This window comes from Pteronotus mesoamericanus, unplaced genomic scaffold (genome assembly GCF_021234165.1).
Source record: "Pteronotus mesoamericanus isolate MK-2021 breed Mesoamerican mustached bat unplaced genomic scaffold, CSHL_Meso_final contig_68, whole genome shotgun sequence".
Lineage (NCBI taxonomy): Eukaryota > Metazoa > Chordata > Mammalia > Chiroptera > Mormoopidae > Pteronotus > Pteronotus mesoamericanus.
This window is the reverse complement of record NW_026555234.1, coordinates 23,009,885-23,030,650: the sequence shown is the minus strand read 5'-3', so window position 1 is coordinate 23,030,650 and position 20,766 is coordinate 23,009,885. Positions and strand designations below refer to the sequence as shown.

Genomic DNA, 20,766 nt, shown 5'->3' with positions numbered 1-20,766 from the left:
AGTTTCCTCTTCCATAACTTATAGGTGTTTGCTAATTCCTGCAGTGCAGCACTCAGAACCTATATTTGGCATGTAAAACATCATAACACTTCTTAAGGGAGCAATCATGCCTTATTTGACTTATTTGACTACCCTAGTGCCCAGCCATGTATAAGACACACTGGTAGCATTCCAACAAATGAATTCATGTAAAAACTGCAACATTACAAATACCTACATCACTCAACCAGCAGAAGTGATGACTCCCGATGCACCACCGGAACTAAAGCAGACAGGAAGGTGTGCTGCTGCAGGATCGGCTGCCGTGAAGTCATGTTTAAGGTGCTAAGTCAGACACAGCAGCACATCAGTGATCACACTCAAGTGCACCCCTTTTCTTGGGTGTCCTGCTTCAGGCTCCTCCTCCACGCCCTACCCCCAATCCAACCTCTTCTGAGGCTTGGCTTGCTCTATCAGGGGTGTCCAACTTTTGGTGTCCCTGGGCCACACTGGAAGAAGAGGAGCTGTCTTGGGTCACACATTAAATACATTGTGACACATAATCACACACACAAAAAATCTCATACTGCTTTAAGTAAATGTATGATTTTATGTTGGGCTACATTCATAGCCATCCTGAGCCACATGTAGCCCCGGGGCGCAAGTTGGACGCCTCTGCTTGGTCCAGGTTCAGGACACAATTAGTGGGGTTGGGTCCCTAAGCATCCAAAGGGAGGAAAAGTATTTTATAAAGAGAAAAAGTAAAACAAGAAATGTATCTGCATTAGTATATCCCAAACCAGTAGCCCTCAAGGCTCCTGTCCACTGCATTACACACCTAGAATGCAAACAGCTTGTAGTTTGGTGCATGACCTTTTCAGGGGAACTGAGAGCAAAATTCTATCACTAACAACTAGAAGGTGGCAAAGAAAAAGGACAACCTGGATCCACGCAGATGAATGTTCAGAATATTTCCAGAAATACTTCCTAGGTAACTAGTCTCCTCCAGTGCTGATTAATAGAAAGAAGATGCACACAACTTACGTAATTTGAAATTTTCTACTGTGCACATTAGAGAATGTAAAATGAAACAGGGGGAATTAATTTTAGTGTTATATTTGCTTTCACCCAGTATATCCAAAAGCCTATCGTTGTAACGTGTAATCAATATAAAAAAAATATTGAGATTACAGTGGGGTTTTTTTTCAAATGAACCTATCTCAATTCAGACCAGCCACCATGGCAAGAGTCTAGGCTATAAATAAATCCTTTTAAGATACAAGCCAACTCTAGGTTCCAGATACTTGTAAAGTCTCTCCTTAGAAACAGATTTATATTAAAAAATAATTATCACACTCAAAACATTTGGTAAAAAGTACAAAGCTGTTTAACATGATAGGTATTAAAGATATAGACTCTAAGAAATTCTTCTAAGCATCTATTATAAGGTGGGTGCTTCTGAAGCCCTCAGATTCATTTTTCAAAGTCAACAATAAATCATATAATTCATCCACTGTCATGAACCCAAACCTTCCAGCAAATACTTTGGAGTGCAGGCAGCCCGGGACATTCTTTTTATAGATGAAAAAGAATGCCTGCCAACCCTTGCAACCAGCAACCGACCTCTGTTTAGCATGATACATGGTCAAGTGATGATTAACGGACACGAATACACTGTTCCATGCAACTATGCACTGAGTCATAACTGCTGAGTGGGACCTCAAATAACACATAAGAAACCAGAAAGGGATTGAAGATGTCCAGTGAGAATTTAACATAGATTTAAAAGTCCTCCAAAACCAACACAACAAACCTTCCCCAAACCATTGCCTAAGTACCTAACGATAATAATAATAATGTCTGATATTTAGGAATTATGACCAAATGCAGAAAGGGCAATAGATAAAAATATCTAAAACAATACTATGTTCTTCAGAATCATCACCCTCAGGAATAAAACACCCTGCTCAGTGTTATAATTTTGATCTTCACTTCAGCAGAGAAAGAAAGTAAAGAGCCCTGGCTGGTGTGGCTCAGTTGTTTGAGTGTTGTTCTGCAAACAAAAGGTTACTAGTAGGTTCAGTTCCCAGTTAGGGCACATGCCTGGGTTGCAGGCCAGTCCCACGTTGGGGTCATGCGAGAGGCAACCGACGGATGTTCCTCTTGCACATCGATGTTTCTCTCCCTTACTTTCTCCCTCTCTTCCCCTTTCTCTAAAAGTGGATAAATAAAATCTTTGAAAGGAAGGGAGGGAGGGAGGGAGGGAGAGAGGGAGGGAAAGGAAAGGAATGAGCCCACAAATGTAACAGCTGAGCAAGAGACCCAGCTGAAGGCAGACTCTGTTAAAAACCCTAAAATAAGTGGAGCATATTTTAAGTTATCCAAGCAGATGGAGAATTATTAAGACAAATTAGTAATTGATAAAATGCAACCAAAGCAAAGCTACAATCTAAAAATAAATTCCAAAAAATTTTAAATTACATCATAAAACTCAGCCAAGGTAACTCTGGCTTTTAATATAGGAGACAGAAGTATTAATGTTGCTAATCACAGGAAAATAACTTTAGGCCACCTTTTTGTTTCATATACAACATAATCGAATCCAGAGAGGCCGTGCAGTTACTGAGAAGACGACGTACTTACAGGGCCTGGTGCAAGCATACACTGGTTCTATACTGGAAATTTTAAAAGCAAACATTTATTTCTCTTAAGTCTACACATAGTTAAGTAGCCTTAAAATTAGCAGTATGGAAACCCACCAGGTTTAGTCTCAGAAATATGGCACCTTCAAGAAATGCAGCTTAATGGCCAAAAATCATAGAAAAGGACAGCCATTCACTCAAAGGACATTAACATTTTTCTCAAATACATTTTCCTCAGCAACATTTACTAAAATCCTTTCCTTTAAGTAGATTTCTACTTCCCATGTAGCTACTGCCTCTCCTCTACCCAACCCCAGCCTCCTTTCCCACACTTTTCCCTTCCCCTCCTCATGCCTAAGGTTTTAGCTCTACTGTGGGGATCAGTGTAGCTTCTCTCCCAGAGTGAAATAACACGTCCCCGTAGAAGAGAGGGGAATAAGCGAGCAAGGCTTGAGCAGACACAGGAATCCCTGAGGCAGGATGGAGAAGGGGAAGCCCCTCAGCACTCCTGCATTACTGACATTAGTCCCATCACTGTTATGAAACACCCGTGCTGTGCCCAGACTGAAAGCCAAATCGAGAAAATCAGAATCCGAATAAAGTCAAAACTGTGCTTGAAAAGCCAGGACCTATTCCAGGTATGAAAAGGAAAGTCATTTGAAAAGCACTGTGCGCTTAGAGCAAAACTACTCTCCTGTACGCCATCTCTGACCCACAGCACACCATTCCCTCCCCTCACCGCACACCAGCCCACGCTTCCCCTCCAGGTATCACCATTCAGCAACCGCAGTCATTCCCCATGGGAAAGCCATTCTTTTTATTGACATTAAACAGCAACACACAATGTCAGAAGCCCCAGCCTAATACTTCCATTCCCTGCAACTTAGTGCTGTCAGGCCTCTTTAAAGGAAGAATTTTTAATCCTTGGATAAGGAAAATAATTAAAATATAAATACCATGAGTGATCTAAAGTGGTGGCAAATCCAATGTTCTTCTGAGTTCAGATTTTCATAGAATAGAAAGACTGGATAAGGGAAGAATCTTGAGATAATTTCCTTAGACTTTACGTTTTTTCTAGGGTTGAGTCCGGATGAAACGCTTGGTTCCTTTGTGATGGAATGGGGTAAAGACCTAGTCTGGGTCAGCCATGCGATCATCTGTTTTCCAGAGTAGCTGTTATCACTTCCTGTCATGAACCTAAACTTCAGTCCAGAACTTCACACCCTGTGTTCCCATGCGTTCTTGGATTTTATGAGAAAATGTAATCGATGGTTCAATAAATCTGAGGATTGAATGGACTAAGGCACAATTCAAGAGTGGAATAGAAAACACAGTGTTGCCCTAACACAGCCGTTCTCAGAGTGCAGCCAGCATTATTTAGTGAACCAGTATTTTTTTTTAAAATCAATGCATGCATGATATGTGGGGGATAAAAACAATTAATATTTTTCTTCCCACCTTCTAAATCCTTCAGGTTAATAACCAAATTAACAAAGAAAGGTTAACAGGAGAAAATAAAGTGTTTCATATATACACATGGGGAATTCACATAGGCATGAGCGTTCCAAAGAGAGTGACACATCATGGGGTGTACAAGACATTTTGGGACCAAGGAGGACGGGGTAGTAGATTTCAGCAGTGAGAACAGACTACTTACAGGTAGTTGAGGAAGAGTAAAATATACATGAAAATCCTTGCTGGGCTACTCAGAAACAATGCGCCACAGGGGTACCTAGCTAACAGGCCCTGCCAGAAGCCCTCTTAGGTACTGTAACTTAATTCAATCCGGGCCAATGTGGCATCCTAAGATCTCCTTCTTGAAACAGGTTTTTCTGTCTGAATCTCTTGGGCCAGAAAGGGGGTGGGAAGGTCAAAGATTCTTTATGAGTCTTGTTTCTTAATACATAGCTGAAAACACACATCCCAAAAGGGCGGCTTCAGGGTTACAAAACTTTAGTTTCCTTCACATGCTTAAAAGATTCACTAAATACAAGAGAGACCAATGAGTTTTAATATAACAAACCACAAAGAGTTTCTGCTAAAAAGCCTATTTCCTCTGATAACACTTTGATATGGTTCCAGTATTCATACTGCAACAAATCTTTAAGAAACTACCACTTGTTGAGTTTTGGTACTGCGTTAAAGAAAAATTTTCTAAAAAGGCTATAAAATATTTCTCCATTTTCCTACTACGTATCGGTGTGATGCCAAACTTTTTGCATATACTCAACCAAAAGAGCATATCACAAAGATTGTAGAAGCACCTGAGAATCCAGCAGTTGTCTATTAATCTATACATTAAAGAAATTTGCCCCCAAAAGTAATACTATGGTAGGCAGTTAGGCATGAGTGGAGCAAGTGTTAGTGTAGATAGGTGGTCAACTATTAATACAGGAAGGGGGCAAATAGAATCAAACATTAAGCATAATAAACGGGGGAGCTGAATCAGGCACTGCGCTTGATTTACTGGGAAGCTGTAGCATTCAAGGGCTCTCTAGGGGACAACCACACCCTCCACAATCACAATGGGGAGGGGGTCATTCAGGGGTCATGAGGGGGGATAGAAGAGCAGGGGAAATTCCTTTGCTGGGCACAGGCGCAGTAGAAGCCAAGATGGCACAGGGGGAGGGCCCAGGCTGTGAAAAGCCAGGAAAGAGATTGGTTAGTTTGTAGGAAAGCTTATCTTTTCCCAAACCCAAGAAGATGTGATCAAAGTTTAACAAAGGCCCAAAATTCGTTCATTGATTTGCACATCCTCTCTCTGCAGCAGCCACACAGGCCTGGGTGTGGCAGCTACGTGGGCCCAAGTGCCGGCCCAAGCACAGCACAAGACAGGAACAGACGCTAGGCTAGCTGGACGGGGGAGAGAGACTAAGCTATGCCACTGGAGCTTTGGATGCCAATGCCCGGGTAGTGGCACAGTATCTCTGGGTCCTCTTCCTCCTGGGCTTGGTGTGGACAAGTGTGGGCCTGGGGCCCCAGAGGCTGGACTTCTCCTGCAGCAAGGTGGAGCTGAGCCATGGACAAGACATCGGGCACCTGGGGACAGTACTTCGTGTTTGCTCCAATAAACCTTATACCACAGTTGTTCATATCCTCCTACGTGTGGGTCCCTGAAATTCTTCCTTATGACTCTGCGGAAGAATCTCATTTCCACAGGCAACACCAGGACAACGTGCCAGGTACAGAATGTCATCAGGGCAGAAAGCTCAGGGTGCCTAGAAATGGGCAAAACTGGGAAATCGAGGACCTTTCCCCCAGGGTAATCTTTCCTTCCCTAGCGTATCGCTGGTCATGCAGTTTGGAACCCCTGACTTTTCATATCACTGGTCATATGGTTTGGACCCTCCCCTGACCTTTCCTCTCCTGATATGTCGCTAGTCGTGGGCAGATCCGCTTGGATAAGGAAGAAGGGGGCAAAGAGTGACCTCCTGCGACCCCCCATACAGGCCCTTGTACAACGACTCCCTTAGGCATTAGCCCTCAGGGATAACATCTAGGCCTCAGGTGTGTTTCAGCTCCAGGCCTAGAAAAGCAGCAAAAGCAAACAAGGAACGCACGGCTACCCTGACGAATGAGCCCCGCCCTGGCACTGACCAATCGGTGGAGACCACGACCCTGACAGGACACACCTGGACAGCTGATGGGTATTCCATTGCGATCTTCCCCTGGGCCCTCCCCTAAAACCCCCACCCTTAAAAGCCCTTAGGAGGGAGAACGCAGCGCGCTCTCCATCTCAGGAGCACGCCGCCCCCTTCCCCCCCTCCCCTCCCCCCAGGTGCATTACCTTTACCCTTTTCTCTCCTAAGCTCCGAAGCCTTTTGTTTTTTTTCTTGCCTCTGTAACTTGCTTCCCGAGCCCATTTCTTCAAAGGCTCACTACTCCCACCTCCGTGACTTTCTAAATAAACTTTCTCTTACAGTTTGAATCTTGGCTCTTAATTCTTTCTTAGCCAGAACTCAAGTACCGAGGTTGCTGAACTGAGGTCCAGTCTGACTCCAACAGTCTAACACCTTGGTGCTGTTATCGCCCCCAACAAACCTAGGCCTCTCATCACTAAACTTTTTTTTTTGAAATATGGTTATTTTTTCACAAAAATATAACTTACGCTAACATGTTAGGAGCTTATTTTTAAATAAATTATTTTAATAATTAAATCATTAAATAATTTATTAATTATATATTATAATAATTAAAACAAAATTCAAATAAGTAAATTTTAAATAAATTAAGACCTATATAATTTCTCAGTTTTAAGGTCTAATATGGTATTAATAGATGTAACCCACATAAACTAATGCTCTTTGGGATCCTCAATCATTTCCAAGAGTGGAGAGAGGTCCTCAAATCAAAAAGGTTGAGCTGCTCCACTGACGTGCTTTGATTGTGGAACACTTTGAGTGTGTCCTATAGAACCTACAATTGGAAACACAGCCTCATGCTGTGCTTATGAAATTATTCCTTTACGTGCCTCTTCTCCCTAGACAGTCCTCAGTCAATGAATTTATATTCGGATCAATGGGTTTTCTCTTCAGCAGTAGTTTTGTACTTATGACCCTGGCAATTAATGCAGGTAGCGCCCCTGGCAAGCACAGCTGATGCTGATCTCACCGACTTGGAAGAGGTCTTTAGAATCTAGAAAATCATTTCACTGAGCAAATGTTACAAACAGTCAAGAGAAAGGACGGTATGGGTTAATGTGCCCCTACAGCAGGTAATCCTTTGTTATGAGATACAGTGCCAGGGATGTCCCAGAACATACAAGATATCCCGCCAGTAAGAATCATGCCGGTTTGGTGGGGCATTCCATTTCCAATGACAACAGAGTCACGGGTTGAAGTACCCATGTTACAGATTACTCGTTTATAAAATGAGCAGGATGATGGCAATTTATTGCTCTGAGTACTGAAAATCTGTATTTGCAAAATGTGTATGCAAGCCAAAAATAACTTAAGAACTAATTCATATTTCTACCATGCTTTTTAAAATATAGAATAAGGCCAATTCTCTACTTTTGGCAAGACTGGAAGCCCCAATTACAAAATTTAGTTGTAAATCTCTTCTTCCTGTCTGCTCTCTGAATGACTGGCCAGAAGTCTACTCTCAGAAGGCTGTAAAAGATTTTGGGAAAAAGTCAAAAGTGTAAAGTGCCAAACAACTATTCTGTGCAAAAACTCTCCCTAAGGAAACTCAGTGCTTACATACAGCTGGCCTGGAGTCCAGGCTGCTCAATCCTCTAATTTCCATTCTGGAATTTGCCCAAATAATAGAAACCATTAGGTTTACTTATGCAGTTTTGTAAGTGCCTAGTTTGTAAAATGTTGCTTAATTTTTAACAGATGACCAGGATCTTATCCTGAAAGCTGAAGACACTCACCTTGAACTCTTTTTTATTTTTAACTGAAGTCAAAATTAAATCAGCATATAATTGGTTTCCAGTAAAACTTTCTTGGATGAAAAATTTTTTTTAGCCATAAATGCTTAGTAAGTTTCAGATCCAGGTCTACACATTTAGTCCTCCCAGCAACTCTGTAAAATAGGGACTGTAACTATCCCCGTTTTACAGATGAAGAAATAGACTCAGTGTTGCCTCCCCAGTTTATGCATGGCAGATAGGACTAAAGGACAGAGTGACCAAATGGAGTCACTACAGTTAAGCTGCTACATTACGATTCTTGTTTTAACTAGCCTAGGAACTAAAACTTTAACTTTTCAGTCCTGTGTCAATGCCTGGATATACAAACCTCCGCATAAGCTTCTGCTTCCCTGCTGAAGGTCCAAGGAAAGAATGTTCACGTATCCATACCACCTGACATCCAGGATTTAGACCACCAATCGTCTAGAGCAGCAGTCCCCAACCTTTTTGGCACCAAGGACCAATTTCGTGGAAGACAATTTTTCCACAGACCTGGGTGGGTGGTATGGTTTCAGGATGACTCAAGCGCATTACATCCAAGCTCACCTCCTGCTGTGCAGCCCGGTTCCTGTCAGGACCGGATCGGTACTGGTCTGTGGTCTGGATATTGCAGATCCAGATCTAGAGGATTACCATCTCAGACCAATCCATTGGCTAAGAATGCAGGACTGATTCTTCTCAAGAATATGCTTTTTGCTGTAAGAACCCCTAGCTTTTCCTTCTTCTTCAGAACACTGTCGGTAAGTACTGCCTAGTAGTGTTTCTGGTTTGAAAGCTGTAAACCCTTGAAAAAAATCTTTATCATTTATTTCTGGCCAAAGCCCCCTGGTTCATTTATTTTGGTGGAGAACTGGAATCCAGAAGTTAATCTCTCTCAACCCCTAAACCAGGAAGCCACCCTGACTATTTGAGATACATGGATGCTAACATTAAATGAATTACACTAAAAAGATATGTACTACTGTGGGGAAGATAGTGGTTTTAAGCTCCAGATCAGCCTTTATTTTAAAAAGGCTTCCTTACACTCTGGTGTGGTAGGTTCCATTCTCTGTCTTCCCCATCATACCACAACCACGTGGTATTTACCTGCTGACACATCTGCCTTCCTCCTAGCCGGTACTAGTATCTTCTTGCAGGGTACCTGGAACAGCATTCACTGAGTGAATGAGTAAAAGAACCAAGGAGTGAACAAACAAAAGTGAATTTCCACAAATTTACTTAGTCTCCAAGAATAGTAATTTACAAATGGGTTTGGTGCACCCTGGAAAGTATGTAAAACGCCCAGTGGAATGCAGGAAGAAAACATTAGCGTGTCTCTTCACTGGCATCCATCGCATGGGTGCCAGCCACACCGGGGGCCAGCACACGGGCATCCCTCCGTGCTCCGGTCAGCAGTGGGGCCCTCACCTGTTTGCTTCCCATAGTCTGTACCACGCTGTAGTTTACATGGGCCCGGCTGCGAAAGTGGCTGTGTGGATTATATTTTCAATTGTATCTGAATTAACCATCACAGAATAGGCTTAAAAGAAGTCTTACACAGAACTGAAAAGAAAAAAAAAAGCCAGCAACAATGCAAGCACAAATGAACAGGGAAATAGTAGAGCTGATGACATTTTTACCATTTCTCATATAATATTTTTCTCAGCCGCATGATGAGATATAACAGTAACAAGCAAATTAGATCTGGCATGAAGTTGGCAAAAACAAAAACACACACACACAACAACAACAATAACAAAACAGCCCTGGAAGTATCAATTTAGATTCCTATCCACTATTCTTGTGGATAGTCCTTGCCTAAATGAGCATGGTGCAAGGCGAAATGAACATCTTCACCTTGGAAGACTGGCAAATTGTACTTTCATGCAGTTAATAAATAAATATATTTTTATTAACAGCATCAAAACCAGGGAGTCCACTGACCTAGAACTTGGTTACTTGAAGTGCACTCCACAGAAAGACCAGCATCAGCATCGCCTCGCAGGCCATTAGAAATGCAGAGTCCTAGGCTCCATCCCAGACCCACGGAAGCAGAATTTGCCTGTAAGATCCCCAGGTGATTCATGTGCACATTTCTGTTTCAGAAGCTCCGCTTTATAACACACTTCTTAAATGATCCAAATCCTAAAAGTTCAGCTCTTACTTATATATGTAGACAGATTCTCTTTTGCATTTTGACTTCATAAATTTATAATTACTATTATCTGTTATCACGTGTTCTTCAAGACTAAAGAAACTATCTCCATAAACCAAAACTCCAGTGAGATATCCTGCATGTAACTGCAGCATTAGCTCTTATTCTTCCCAGTATACGTAAAATAAGTGTTGGGATCCCTGCGTGATAAAAACCATCCAGCCACACCTTAATTGTTTTGATCCCCACCTCCACTTACTTTTGTTTGATCATCAGCTTTGAACACGTAGCAGATACTCTGCCTATTGGCTGCATCGTCCTTAATCAGACAAGCAAAGTAGCTTGGGTCGTGACTGTTGTGAATCAGCTTGTGCACATGCTGGGGCTTGCACTCGAAGACGCTGGAACAGATCAGGGGGTCCCACTGTTGAGTTCTCCCTGGCTCGGGTTCACATCTCAGCCCAGAGGGCGAGACGTAGAGCCGGACTTGCCTGGCACCAGGCTCCTTGTTGGAGGACTGTCCGCTGCGCCGTCGCACTTCTGCCACGACCCACGGCAGCATGGGCATGGTGGTCAGGGAATGCACCGGCAAGGAGCCTACCAGCTGGAGCCCGAAGTCCACCCAGACCTCACTAGGGAACGGATGTTTCCTCGCTGTGAATGTGATAGGTTCCATCTTGGGAAAGGTCTGGAACTCAGCAAAACCTTGCCACTCTTCTCTTTTAGACCAAGCAATCTATTTTACACGCTTCTGGTGCCGAATCCTGGGGGAGAAACACAGAGGCATTAGAATTTAATGAAGTCACAGCAAGAGCTACTTTCAAAGGATTATTAGTTCAGGAGAACTTTAAAGGTCTGAAGTCCAACTTGGGGTAGTAAACATGCAATACAATATACAGTTGATGTATTATAGGACGGTATACCTGAAACCTATATAATTTTAATAATCAATGTCACTCCAATAAATTCAATTCAAAGAAGTCTGAAACCCAAACACAGGGAAAAATGGAGATCAGTTCAAATAAGCTGCTTTGTGGAGAAAGAGCTTTCTTGAAATTGCATTTCATATAAAACCTGAATATGCCATAAATGTCACACTTACGAATGGGTTACAAAGATCCCATGGGGAAACTCTTGTTAAACTTAAGCTTCATAGAGCCCACAAAGGCAAGCTCTATAGAAAACAATATAACACTACTCAGACAGCTTGAAACCCTGTTATATTATTTAACATATGTTTCAAGGAGTTTAAGGTAATCAAATTCAGTACTGGTAATCCCTCCCCCTCAAAAAACCCCCAGCAATCTCGCAGAAAAAAATATTAGCTATCCATCATCATAGTCTACTGAACCAGACCAGTTTTAACACCTTATCTATTGCTTATGATACCACTTAACTTTTAACAGCCTCTCCCTGATGTAGTTCAGATGTTCTGAATCACAAATTCAAATTCCATTAACAGGTACTCAGTGCCTATTACGTTCCAAGCACTGTCATAAATATCTTTTCATTTCATTCACATACGCCATCATCCCAACACCTTGCTAGAGGATGTTGCTTTTCCTAGACCCAAATTCTCTCAACTGCTTTCCCCTCTGTATGTGTCATTTTCAACAACCATATCTGATGTATCCTAACACCTTGTTCCATTGGATAACAAAGCCCTTCTGTTCAGAGCTGAGTCGTCTACAGAACCTCAAGCTCTAATCTCCACTCATCTGCTCCCTTCATAGTCATTCTCTTATGTATTTCCTGAGCATGTATACACATGCTGAGGATAGAGAGGGGTCATGTCTATCTGATTCGCCATTGTATTCCTGGGGCCTGGCACAGTGCCTGACTCAGAATAGGTTCAATAAATATTTTAAAGGCGTGAATGAACACTCTCCCATCCTAGAATTAGAGGTACTTCTGATAGACTCCAAACCTCCTCCAGCCGCGGCTCCTCCCTTTCTATACAAATTCCTTCAAGATAAAATCTACACTGTCTCCACTTCCTACTGTCCGTCCACAGTCTGGATTTGGACTAGAAGCACCAAGGAGCTACTGAAATGGCTTCTGTTCAGATCGCCCACAGCCTCTGGTTGTGAAATCCAAATGAGGATTTAGTTCTTAACTGTCTTGCCCTTTCTGGTGAATTTCTCAATGTCGACCATTCCCCTTCCTGCTTAAAACTTCTGGTTCTCATCTTATCTCTCTGGGTTACTTCTTCTCAGGCTCTTTGATGGTTTTCTTTCCCTCATTCCACTTGCTTTCTTTAGAAAATCTCACCTAATCTCTTCATGTCAACAACCACATTCCAATACTCCTGCTGTTGCTGCTGCTGCTAACAGTTTACTTTTACTAAATACCAGGTCCCTTGCATGTGTTATCTTATTTCATCTTCATAACAATCTTCATCTCTCACCTTAGCATCCGTTAGCAACTACGATTATTGCCACTTTTTTGACCTAGGAAACTAAGGCCTAGAGGGCTGGAGTCCTTTGTCACAAGTGACTTGAGAGTCTCTACCTCATTTTCAACCCATCCTCTCGAGCGCTGCACACGAATGAGTCCGCCACATATACCCTGAAGGCTCTCAAGTGGTCATCCTCCATTGAACCTCAAGGAATTCCAGATTGGCACAAGCCATTAACTATTTCTATCTGGGTAGCCTATAGGCACCTCAGTCTTCACTTAGTTATTTTAAAGCTAACTCAGTCTTACCTCTCCCCTTTCCGCTTCCCAAAACTTCTCTTCCTATCTATAAGAGATATCTCTGTGACCAGCAACAATATATATATTTTTTTTTTGGCTAAGGCACAAGCGAAGGAGTCATTGCTATAGACTAAAGGTTTGTGCTCCCCCTCCCCAAAGTCACATATTGAAATGTTCATTTTCAATGTGATGACATTAGGAGGTCAGGCCTTTTAGGGACGATTAGGTCATGAGAGTAGAACCCTCATGGATGGAATCCGTGCCCTTGTAAAAGAGACCCAGACAGCTCCCTTGCCCCTTCTACCACACAGAAAAAAGACAACAGTCTATGAACCAGGAAGTGGGCCATCACCAGATATCAGACCTGCCAGCACCTTGATCTTGAACTTTCCAGCCATCTTCTGTGTTTATAAACCACCCGGTCTGCGGTACGCCGTAATACAGCCTGAATAGACTAAGTAAACCATTCAGATTCCTTCTTTGTCCTACCACCACTTGTAAACTGACTCTACATCTTAATATATCTTATCTTTTCTCAGCAGGAGAGAAAATGCCGCAACCTTCAAACCATCCTTCACATACATCCTAGGGTAATTTAACAGGCACATAAAATTGATTATTACTCCTCTGCTAAAAATTCCTTAATAACTGCCCACATAAAATCTAAAGTCTTCTACATGGTATACAAGGTCTCTTTAGAATCTGGTCCAACCATGGGCTCCCCTCAAATGCCCGCCTTCATGCACCTAGTTATGGTTTCCATGTAAGATGTGATTTCTCCTGCCCCTGCGCCATAGTGCATACCATCCTTCTCCCCGGGGAATACCTGTCACGAATTGCAAAGGGTCTGAGCTTTTAACAGGTTAGCCCGCCCCCATTAGCCTGCTGGTAAGAGACATGAGGTGCCTGGGTCTGAGACGAAGGGTGGTGTATTATCAGGCCAATGCAGTACTCAGAGCAACGACAGCAACCAGAGAGCCAGCATTTGTGTCAGATGCCTGACCCCCAATTCTCCTAGGCCAGGTGACACTTGTATTTACACTAGGTTACAGGATAGACACTGAGCTTTGGGAGCCCAAATATTTTATAATGGGGAGTAAGCTTATCTGCCCTTTGCTCCAGAGGGAGACACTATTTCTGGCTTCCGCAGCTGTTTGCTATATTTAAGAGAATGTCGTTCAAAACAAAGGCATTTAGTGCCTCTGCCCACAAGGTGTGGGGAAACATGAGAAACCCAGGCAGAATCATCTCCCAGTGACTCCCGCTCTTGTCCTCTGAATAAATTACCACACACATGTAAGTCATAGGTCAAGCAATGTCCACCTCCTTCTTGCAAGGTGATGTAAGGCGTCCGTCACCATGACCTTCTGCACTCTGTATCTAATCATCACATTTGTGTTAAGAGTTTGAAGAGGTGTCCCTCCACAAGAGTGTAAGCTTCTTAAACTCCAAAGATTTGGGATTTCTAAAACCAGTATTGAATTTCTAAACCTTTTCTACACTAGAAGTCTCTTTGTTTTACTCTATGTTTTCCTACATGATATATATGCATACATGCTGAGTGAATTTTAGAGCTAACTTTTTCTTTTAAATGTTCGAAAGTTCAGAAATAAACCCCTACTTTATTTAGAGCTCCAACACATTCCATGCAAGTGTGTTGCCTGTCTCTTTTCCTTTAAAGTACAGCTTCTCTTGATGATGAGAACAGACTTGAAGTTCATGTAACTCCATAAATAATGGTCTCTCTTTTTTTCCTCTCTCTCACCTACAGGTGAAAGTGGCATTAAATGTCTGGGTCAGTTTCCACGCCTGTAACTGAATCTGTTTCAAATTCAACCGCTGACAGCTGCTAATCCTGAAACATGTTTAAAGAAGCACTAGAATTATGACAAAGGGTACACCCGAGATCTCTCACGCAGTGTAGAATTCAGGGGTGTCCAACCTTGTGGCATCTCTGGGCCACACTGGAAGAAGAGGTGTCTTGGGCCACCCCTTAAATACACAAACACTAATGAAAACTGAGGAGCAAAAAAAGGGTTTTAAGTAAATTTATGATTTTGTATTGGGCCACATTCATAGCCATCCTGGGCCGCGGACTGTAGATGAAACCACTAGTAATATGGCAACAGCATCACATAGTTACTCTTAGTTTTCTTAGAAGGGAATATATACATAATGCAAAAAAGTATACAATTTAGTCATCTCAATCATTTTGGTAAATAATTAGTCCTCAAATAAGTTCTGTCATTCCATTGACAAAACCATTGGCCTACAGTTTTCACTTTTCAGCCAGCTGGGGCACATTCCTCGTATTTCTGTAAAAAGAAGATGGAACCGTGATCCTGTTTATGAACTATCAATCCATAAGTTCTATCCCGGACACGGTCATAATTATTTATAGGCAATTCAGATTCTGCTGATATAAGATTCACAGTAACAGACAGGTGACTGTTTGCATTACTTGTCAATAAAAAGCTCCATTAAATAGATAAACTATTCAAATAATACTAATGAACAATTGGATTATTTTTAAGCTATCCCAATCCACATTATTTGCCCCAGTTTGAACGACCTATTCCAAGAGGCCCCTTGTGCCTCATCCCGTCAGTAAGAAACACTATGGTCTGCTATTGCAGTGAGCTTCAGTGGTGTTCTTGTGAGTGCAGCCCGAGCACTTACGGAGGCCGTCTGTATTCTACACAGCTCCTACCTACCACAGTCCACAAACATGGTAGGTATCCAAAACAGCTGCAATAATCTTTGTAGTGGATCCTGCTAAAAATATTCCTAGAAGGCTGCACTTAGGATCATAACATTTTAAAGCTAGAGAAGGTCCTTTAAAGCCATTTAGAAATTCCCTTATATTTGAAATGAGGAAACTGGGTTCTCGAGAAGTTAAGTGGTTTGTCCAACTCTGGTGACAGAATTAGGGCAATCCAAGTCCCTGATTCCCATCCAAGTGCTGTAAAGAACCTCAGTTTCCTCATGAAAACACTTTTGTAGCAGTTACGAAAGCAAGCTACTTAACTTCTCCAAATTTCAAGTTTACTCTTATGAGGATGGAACAGGATCATCCCCAAGTTTCCTTCTAGCTCTAAAATCTGGTGAATCTAATTCTCATAATGTATGATACCACATGTCCCCGACATTGTGTGGGGATAGAAAGCTGCTCTCCTTCTCCTGTCAAGAATATAAATGTGGAGGCAGGACCTGAGGAAAGGACGGGGTTGACTGATCAGGAAGTGAGAGGAGCAATGATGATGGGCAGTGGGCAGCAGGAGGAGGCCACCACTGGGAACCCCCTCCCTTCCCAGGGCCCCCTCTCCTTCCTGCCAGCAAACCACAGGGCGGAGGATGGGGACTTTCCAGGGGCTAATGATACTGCAGCCTCTGAAGGTTCTGCCTTCACCTCCTCAGAACTAGTAGGAGGAGGGACAGAAAGAAGGATAAAGGGAGGTGTGTTGGAAGCTTCTAGCTCCAGGCCAGGTTAGGAAACGGCCCACATCGATTAGCTATTGGGGACCTCCACGAACGGCAGGGAGTCACCAGGTGGCAACTCATCTCCACTCCTGCTGGCATATCAATGTTTAATTTTTCTGTTCTTTAACCCTGGCACAGTGGGCATGCAGCTGAACAGGATTATTCTGCCACCTGAATACTCATCTTATCACGCAGTAAGACCACCGGGTTGGCTAAATTGTCTGTCTGTTTTCACATAGAATGCCGCCCCATCAGAGCAGTGTGCTGCTCCCTGAGGGGTCACCCACAGGTCCTGTGGGAGCAGTCGTCTGTTTTGCTTTCACATGGAGCTCCTGGAGCCAGAGCTTCTGATTTTTTCATCATCAAAGATGCTCCCGCACCAGCGTGCGCCTTTCCAATTTGACATGTAAAGTAATGATGTTCTGAATGACTCCTTCCTATGTAAATCAGAGCCAATTTAAGGCTAGTCCTTACGCTATCACCTCTTGGATTCTCTTCTACTGTGTTGCACAGGATAAAGCGGCGGTGAGTGGGGGTCCTAGCTGACTTTCAGGGATTATGTTTAACGCTCCCTCCTGGCATAGCTGCTTTAAGTTTTTCTCCTAAAAGTAATAGTAATATATATCTATCTATATGTGTATGTGTATCTATAGATATAGATATCTGTTACTATATATATTTTAGTACTTAATACTTTTTTTATTTTTTAATTACAGTTGACATACGATATGATACTAGCTTCAGGTGTACAACACAGTGATTAGGCATTTAAGTACCTTACAAAGTGATTGTCCCAATAAGTTACTGCAATATTATTGACTATATTCCCTATGTGGTACTTTATATCCCTGTGACTATTTTGTCACTACCAGTTTGTACTTTTCAATCCCTTCACCTTTTACCCATTATCTCCCAACCCCCTTTCATTTGGCAACCATCAAAATGTACTCTGTATCTATGAGTTTGTTTCTGTTTTGCTTGTTTGTTTGCTTCTTACATTCCACATGTACGTGAAATCATATGGTATTGGTCTTTCTCTGTATTTCACTTAGCATAATACCCTCTAGGTCTATCCATGTTGTCACAAATGGCAAGATTTCATTTTTTATGCTGAGTAATATTCCATTGTACATACATACCACATCTTTATCCATTTGTCTATTAGTAATAATTGTTAACACAAAATAGCACTTTTGTGTCTATTAACTGATTTAGCTGTCACAACCACCTTGGACAATAAGGACGATTATCATATTGGAATAAGGACTGTTATGAACTATTATCATTATCAGCTCCAATTTAAAGATGAGAAATAAGAAGGAAGTTGTGGAAGAGAATTGAAGTTACTTACTCAAGGTCATGCTAGTAACAAGTAGCACAACCAGGTTTTGAACCCAAGTCCTTCCACAGAGTTTCTACTTGCTCTTAACCACTTTGCTAGAGAAATCCCCATTGATTAACTGCCTCTTCTTAGACATTATATATAAGAACTTCTGTATTCTTACAACTCTGAGAGGTATGTTTTAGCACCTTTTTTTTTTTTTTTTTTACCTAAGGGACCCCTGGCTAGTAAGTGGTGAAGTCTAGATTTGAATCTAGACTTGCCTTATGCCCAAATTTCTATACTTTGAGACATAAGACTACCTCTAGAAGGGAATAGCTCTAAAATACCTTTCTAGTAGATTAGTTGGGTTGTTTTTCTACCTAAATCCTTCTCAGTCTCAGTAATCCAAATCAAATGTCAAAGTCATACTCTAAAAGTATAAAATAAACAAATAAACAATAGCAATAAGCAACATTTGAGTGCTCACTATGTATCAGGCACTGTTCTAAGAACTTCACAGAGATACATTAAGTTGGACAATAAATCCCTAAGTGCTTACCTGCTTTGGAAGTGCAGAGTCACTAGTCATAAATAATGTATTGTTAAATACATTCATTCCACTTTAAGAGAAAAATAACTGCTGCTTGTCACAAAGGAAACAGGCACATTCAAAATTAAATGCCCCTCTGTAAGTGCTAAAACATGCTCCCTGCATACTCTCTGCACAGCTTCACTGACACCCAAGAGGCGAGGTTATTTCATGTGGCCCACCTATGATGAATCTTTTTCCAAATATTTGAAACCTGAAAAGGGACACACTGCCCTCAAATCTAAGAATACATCCAATGACTTGAAAATGTCAAAACCTTGAACATGGAGACCTTCCTGTCTTCTGTGAAGAGTCTGGTTTAAAAATATGGCCATCAGAATGTGGGAGCGGAAAGGAAGAAATGAAGATAAATGTCAGCAAAGGGTATTGTAAGACAATCCCTTGCCATCACGAACATTCCTTGTCTGCTGGGGGGACTCGGTCATTTTTAAATGAACAGATTCTGCTTCTCCAGCTCCTAATGATCAAGAAAAAGACTGAGAAACCTATCACGTATTGGAACTAACATAGCCATTAAACTTGAGGAGGCAGGGGACAGGGCAAGGGAAAGGCAGGAAAAAGGCCCCACCACACACAAACAGCCACAAGCCCCCAAGTGAGCTGATACACATTTTAGGTCATCTGGGGAATCTGAAGAGCAGAAACTAGAGACCTTCAGAGAAAGGTGTGAAGGGAGAAAAGGGCATTTGAGGGAGCTATCATATTGTGACATAAAATTAAAAGCCTATTCAAAGCCGACAGCCTTTCTTGGGGCACTTAATGATGGGAGATGTTGGTGTGAATGAGAAACAGGTACGCACCACGCTGCTGAGTGCGGCGCTCCTCACTGCTTCCCAGTGGCACATCCTAGAAGATCCTAGAGGATCTGGGCACCAAAGGAACTGATCATCTATACCTGGCTCCCCCCAGGGGCACATCGATTGCTACTGCAGCCCTTCTGGTGAAGGCGGCTTTCTAGGGAAAGGGGACACAGAGATGGTCCACAGCTGAGCATTAAGGGAGAGGGGGCAAGCTGTGTTTCTTCAGAGTTGTCCATTTCTGTCTCCTACCCTCTGGTACTATGACAAACAATATCACAATGGCATACAAGGGCGACTCTGACATGTCTGCACCCAACCAGAAATGTTATCCTACTGAAAGGGAATCCCCAGAATGCTCTGTGGCACTGGCGGACAGCGGTAGACTACGGCACATTGATAACATTATTGAATTTTCCTCCTAATTTACTGGCTTGCAAACAGCTGGGAAAATCCACATAAAGGCATTAATTTTAGTTATCACTTGATCATTTTATCTACTGCTTTGAGCCAGTTTTAGTCTCTTTTATATCTCCTGTGCTCGATGAACAAGTCCCAGGATACTCCACTGTGTTTACTTAGGAAAATGTCCCCTCGACATTTCACCTTCTAATTTGCAATAGCTTGTTTTGTCAATGGTTATTTATAGATAAATCTGGAGAGAAAACACTTTTTAGAGTCACTTCCCTATAACTTGGTTAAAAAAAATAGTCAGATTTGAGGCTTTGAGAGCATTCTGTTGCCAACAGAGGTAAAACGCCTCTTTACAAAAGCAGTCGCCCCTTTTCTAGGAGAGCTTTTGTATGCGATGTCCTTATTCCTGAAAGTCCTCAGGGTCCCCAGGGAGGAACTCCTGCCCAGCCCACAGGAGCATCTCAGCTCCAGGGCTCTCCTGCTCTGGCTCCATAACCCAAGGCAGCGACAGAGCCCGAGGGTTCCCGGACACGAGGGGCACTTCCGCTCCCTGGGGTTCGCGGCCTCCTCCACAGTCCCCCATTCATTCCTCCCTCCAAAGCCTCCCACACAGAGCAGGCTCCCAAAACACAACAAAACCCACAGGTGGCCATTCTCCAACTCCAACCAATCCCATCTGGAGTCTGGGCGAGAGAAAGAATTTCTGCTTTCCTAAAAAACGGGGGGCTTTTCACTGAGGCCTCTGCAGTTCAGCCTATGCACAGTGCAAAAAGTTGAGGAGTTTGGACCTGTAGATATAGCTGAGTTTCTTGGGTGTGACCCATTTAAACCAGGTCATGTTTAAATGCTCTTTCAGAGTCTGATTATATTAATAAAGGAAATCATCCAATCATCTAAAAGGAGGCTTGAGAGCTTTATGAAGGGAATACTTGTGCACGAATGTAGGGCGCTCTGAAGACTGTTTGGTGGAAGGAACAGCCGTCGCTTTCCATTTCTTTTCCTTTTTAAGCAACTTCCAGAGAAGAAGCTATTTTAAATAAATCACGAGTAAAGCCGCCTCTAGGTGAATGTCAAACAAGACGACATCTCTTTTTTAAAAATAAAAACAACAGCATGTGCCTAAGATTGAGAGGTCCCATCATCACGAAGCTGCTAGAAACAATTCAGCATTTCGAAATGACCGGTACAGGATGTGCCCATAGAAAGAAATGTTTCATGCACTAGTGCCGCTGCTAAAGTTACTACTGCAAAGTACCCTGAACTTTCAAAGGGC

The 20,766-nt window shown here is 42.4% G+C and overlaps 1 protein-coding gene across 2 annotated transcripts in view; it reads right to left on the bottom strand.

The window, feature by feature from the left end:
* TBC1D1 (TBC1 domain family member 1) overlaps window positions 1-20,766 on the bottom strand; it is a 208,410-nt gene that overhangs the window by 186,844 nt on the left and 800 nt on the right. For both annotated transcript variants that reach the window (XM_054582037.1, XM_054582038.1), the window contains exon 2: window positions 10,431-10,935. In XM_054582037.1, the coding sequence (XP_054438012.1) occupies window positions 10,431-10,847 (417 nt within the window). In that variant the 5' untranslated portion in view covers window positions 10,848-10,935. The remainder of the gene's footprint in view (window positions 1-10,430; window positions 10,936-20,766) is intronic.